The sequence below is a fragment of the Ctenocephalides felis genome, unplaced genomic scaffold (genome assembly GCF_003426905.1).
Source record: "Ctenocephalides felis isolate EL2017-DRISC unplaced genomic scaffold, ASM342690v1 CF-g0.4_SCAFFOLD_03571, whole genome shotgun sequence".
Taxonomy (NCBI): domain Eukaryota; kingdom Metazoa; phylum Arthropoda; class Insecta; order Siphonaptera; family Pulicidae; genus Ctenocephalides; species Ctenocephalides felis.
The window spans coordinates 15,289,081-15,294,777 of record NW_020539725.1 but is presented as its reverse complement, the minus strand read 5'-3'; the positions used below and the strand labels follow the sequence as shown (position 1 = coordinate 15,294,777).

The following is a 5,697-nucleotide window of genomic DNA, read 5'->3' as shown; positions in this document are numbered from 1 at the left end:
TAGCTATGTCCAGAAAACATTTATTTAATATTAAACAAATAAGGAAGTTTAGTTTTTGATGGCAGTATGTTTTTGATGGGAGTATGTTTTTGATGGCAGTATGTTTTTAATAGCTCTTTTCATACTTATATAAGTAATTGAAACAAATATATATATGCAAACAATATTATATTATGATAGTATAATGATATTCCCAGAATAGGTGTATACAATGTGTATTTTTGTAAAAATCAATGTATATATTAAGTCAAATAAAGCAAATTTTCAAATTAATTTTTTTAGGAAGTTTAGCACAAGGAAAGTAATGGCAACACAAGGTTGGCAGTGAACGTATTAAAGACGTATTCTGTCTAGAGGCTTGAATTTTTGACGTTTTTTGAAAGACTGTGACAAAGGTAAATACAATTTTTACTATATTTTTTTACAAGCTAAAATAAAAAATAAAAATACTTTTAATTATAGAAAGTGATGAGGGAGTAATTCTAAAAATTGAATTTTGACTAGGGCCCATCTACTTAATATGTTGCAATCGTATGAACTGCGAACAAGTTAAAATATTGTTTTTCTGTAAAAAAAAAAATTAAACTCTCGATTTTTTAGAAATGGTGGACCAGAATACCTCCTTAGCCAAAAACTCTTGATCCAAAAAAAATAGGTATTCGAGGATCACTTAACAAGCAACTAGGCACAAAATAATCATTGTCAATTAATTTGATAACTCCTAAACAAAGTTTGCCCTTAAATAATATTTTTCTGAAACAATTGTGTCGAAATATTATTTTGATCTATAAAATAGCTTCTTTCAATAAAATTTTAAACTTTTGGAGTATTTTCTCTGAAAAATCCGCCGTCACTGCCTTCGGAAACAGCTTTACGACTGCGAGGTGGCATCTCATCTGTTTCATTAACGCCTTCATTGTTTGGCGGTCGATTGGTGGTTCTGATATTCAGATATTGTGTATCTAATTAAAGAATTTTCATGTAATTAACTGCGGCAATTAAAATTCTAATTGCTTCACCATACAACTGTGAGTGTGAGAGAGAAATGCAATTTTAGAAGATGATCTCGGCTTTTCATCTTAAATTGATAAATGTCTATACATGAAAACAGCATTCTTTATATTTTTTGTCGATAATAGAAGTGACAGTGATTGCAGTCAATACTTCAAAATATATTGATCAAAAGTTTTCTTTAAAATTCTGTTGATACTACATATTTAAGCATCAATTTCCAGCACGCGCCAAACATTGGATTCGTTGGTTCTTTACCTGATGCCCGAATTAAAATGATGACACCTGAGTCTTCTAAATTAAATCTTTATAAGGGTTGTTCCTATGTCACGTGGCTATTCATGTAAATTAAGTTCGCGTGACCTAAGTACGCGTGTAAGTTGTCTTGTCCTCGTGCCAAGGTCCACCATTTTAAGAACTTTTTTTGGGTTTGAAGACCCTGTGCAAAGGGTGATATGGGTTGAAGGGAACCGAGATAGTAAGTTAGAGGATGATATGAATCTGTACAGATTTGATTAGTTTTGGATCAGAATTTTAATTTCTATGAGAAATCAAGAAGTTTTATAATATTTGGAATGATATAATGAATATATATTATATATATGATATATATATTATATACATATATATATACATAATAACTCCATTTTTGAAAATTTTACTCAGAACGCCTAAGAAACCTAGTTTATCAGATAAAATGCTCAGATTGCGAACTCAGTTTATAGGCGAAAAAAGCCAAAACTCGGAAAACGCCTGCATAAACACAAATTAATTCCAAAATAGCAAACAACAATTAAAGAATAAAAATTGACTACATAATTACAATACCTAAGTAACAATTTACAAGTTTTAAATAAACATATATTGAAAAAAAATCACAGTATCACAATTCCAATAGATTGTTACAAATTTCCGACTATGGATTAGCAATAAATTAACCAAAAAAAATTGTATAAATAAAACTAATTTTAACTTTTGTCTATTAGCAAATTTTCTGTTTCCTTAAAAATTGCAAACTGCGGCAAATATGTCTAAAACATACGACACATTTATCTTATCTATATTGCACGCGTGAGGTAAGTTCTAATTGTTCTATAAATAAAGTATTCCGATATGATTTACGCTGAATTTGCAACTAATTTCATTAAGTATGTGACAGAGTAAAAATTATCCTGGATAGATATGATATATTGGAAAATGACTCATAACAAAAATATAAAAGAAAATGGTCAATTTAAAGATCACCATACTATATTAAAAAGTTGCAGTAGTAATGTAATACATTTATAAGCAAAAATAAATTATCGATTATTTATATCGATTATTATAAGATGATAGCACGTTTTATGATACACAATTAAATATATTTTTAACCATGCATGAGCTTTTAAATACATTTTTTCGTACCAGTTTTAGTGAATGTCGATCTGTATCTTACATTTAAAGTTCTATAGCACATACTATAATTGAGCTCATAATGATATGGTAGTGAACAACTGCCAGAGGACCGTTATTTCGAACTCTGAACTAAAATAGTGACGGGACCAGCATCCCTATCAAATTATATATTTTGGGAGTACGTAAGTTGTTTTGTTAGCAGTTGACTCAATGCGAAAAGCTGAACATGGGACAAACATTGCGCGGAGCAGTCGCCGACGGTTTTCTCAATATTATACATAGCATATGGGTTAGTTTATTTTATATGCATATAAATAAAAAAATTTGTAAAAAAATGTAGATAAAAAATAAATTGTCAATTTCATTTATAAATTTTTTGGTTTTAACATTAATACAACAAAGAAAAAGAAATTCGTAAAATTTGAAATTTACTCTATATTTAACGATTTACTCTTAATTTAACATAAACATTTATATCAAAATATATTTCATATTTTTTTATTAAAGATGTTATTCCTGGAAATGCAATTAAAATATCAATTACGCACAAAATTATCAGTAAAATATTAAGTTTTAGTTGTATATTTTTCACATCAAACGAAGCTTTCTATAATAAGTAGTTTAATTAATGAAATCAGATATTAAAAATTAATTTAAACTTTGATAAATTTTGAAAGTCCACACATTACATCAAAAAAGTTTAAGCAAGAAAAAATGTTATAAAACGTTTAAAATAAATTTCTTTGTTGTGTATTCAAAGTTCAATAAAGTAAATATTTAATACAGTTTTTTTAAGAAAGAGGGAGGTATTATACTAATCACCATAATTATTTCAAAAATTCATCACTCTATTTATCCGCCTAAAAATAAATTTTGATTTTGATGATCATTGAAAAAACTTCAATTTAAATATTAGTTCTTAATATGAAATTTTATTTTAATTTGTAGTAAATTAAACAATAATAAATATACTTCTTATTCGAGCAATAGATGATCATAATGAATAATTTGTGCGGGTGATAAATAAATCTTTATTATTTAAAAATAAATTATGATTTAGAAGATATATGAAAATTTTAATTTAAATATTTTAATAACAATATGTTATTTTTTTTATAGAAGTTAAACAATTATAAATGTATTTTAATTTCACTTATTTAATAGATCACCATAATAAATAATATGTGCGGGTTTATAAAACTTATGGTTTATTTAATGTAAAACCTATTGATAATACTAAAGTATTAAATTTATATTCTATGTTACTCATTCGAATCAATCAGTTTTTTTATTTATATGTACTTAAATTAATACAAGTTAAAGTTAATATCACAATTTTATTACATGTGGGACAAATCACTGTTAGGCAAGTTTTATAGCACTTTGATTAAATTTTATTTTATATATAGTGAAATATTTAATATCCCTTTTTATGAGATATAAATTTATTTTTAAGTATACGTCATTTTTTACATCAAATAAAATTTACACTGTATTAAATTTAATACTATCATAAGTAAAAATGATATCTGTTAGTGAATAGAATAAAAAAATAAATACAAAAATTAAGAAGAAATCTGCACGTCTATATGAAGAGTAACATTCATTTTTTTTATAAATAAATTTATAATGTGTTATTTTAAATATTACTGTTTTTACATTAAACACAGCAATAAATTAGCTAGGCCACAAGTAATAATAATATTTGGTATATTGAACCACGAGTGAATATAAAAGATATTTATATTAAATTGCAAAATTAACAAATATCTGTCACACTCACGTAAATTCAAGTAAAAAGCAATACACTCAATTTTTTAATAACTTTATTTTTAAGTATACGTTGTTTTAAAATCAAAAAATAACACAGCATTGAATTAACTTACACAAGTGATAATAATATTTGCTATATTAGAACATTCTATAAATTAAGAAGAAATCTGTCACATCCATGTAAAAACTATATCCACTCAAATTTTCCAACTATCATAATATCAAACGAACAAAACTTTTCATTAAAAACTTTAAAGCTCCTATCGTGAGCTTTCGCGTATCTTTACTAGCGAGAGCTTGATTCTTCTGGCACTTTTAATTTATTTTTCTTTATTAGCGAGATCGCGCGAACCGTACGCCCCCACTTAGATTCATTTTTGCATGCGCTGTTTTCCGAAACGCAAACTCGCTGTTTTTCATATCGCGCAGGAGAAAAATCATCACCCCCTTCTGGGGGTGGATTGATTAAAGACACGAGGAATATGTATTAGGAAAGTAACGTGGTAAAGGACTCACCTTGAGCGATCCTAACTGCCGGCATTTTGATCCTCATTTTGACGGCCGTTAGTAATTAACACACTTACACACTTAAATTATTATAAACAGTTCGCGTAAAACTAAAGTTTTTATTTAAATTACTACACTAAAATTATGACACAAACATAGTATGTCAGTCTGTTATTGTCACTGTTGATGATAAATCACTCACAAACAACATTTTGATAAAAACACTATCCTGTGATTAATTATGATTTACTTATGCGGAGCGCATGTGAATCGTGCGATCACCCTTAGCGGTCGTCCGCATATGACGATACTTGCCCAGTGACAGCGTTCTAGGTCCGCTGTCCCTCTCTTCGGTTAGCGCGCTCGGCTGTTTCCGCACCGGCTCTCGGTATCGTTCGACATTAGCCAAGGGTCGTACGCGTACTATACCGTGTGCCGAAACAAGACAGAGATATACACTTCTCTCTGTCATATATCGGTCCCCGTCTAACGGTGTCCTGCGCACGTGTGTGTTTCATGTGTAGCCCTACTACCCCAAACTTCTTGTGCCGAACGCTACGACTTAGCTCGGGCGCTCTACGGCTGTGTGCGGGTTTAAGATAAGGTCAGCCTGAACCGGACAGCACGATTGGGCCGGCGTTCTGGCTGAATCGGCCAATAGTGTGCCGATGGACATGGGCTACGTATCGGCGAGTGGGACACTACTGTACTTGACCGATGGGGTTGAGTCGAAAAAAATTAAGGGTTGAACATTCCAAGTGGAAATAGATGCAAATAGTTAGAGTTTGACCGATAATATAGAAGATATAGTTATTTTTTATCTATTTTATTCATTTTACTGATTATTGAAAATTATTCAAATGTCGTTATAAGATTAGTTGTATCTAAAATAGTGAACAGAAATACCTAAACATATACACTCGCAAGGTATAAACACCAACTAGCTGTAAGTGAAATTCTGTCTTAAGGCAATTAAGGCATCGTGCCTTAAGGCAAATTGCTGGAACT

At 29.3% G+C, this 5,697-nt stretch overlaps 1 protein-coding gene across 1 annotated transcript in view; it reads right to left on the bottom strand.

Annotated features, from left to right (window-relative positions):
* LOC113385682 (B-cell lymphoma/leukemia 11B-like) overlaps positions 1-4,723 on the bottom strand; it is a 6,854-nt gene extending 2,131 nt beyond the window's left edge. The window contains 1 exon segment of the mRNA XM_026623526.1: positions 4,699-4,723. Within this exon segment, the coding sequence (XP_026479311.1) occupies positions 4,699-4,723 (25 nt within the window).
* Positions 4,724-5,697: the final 974 nt, after the last annotated feature.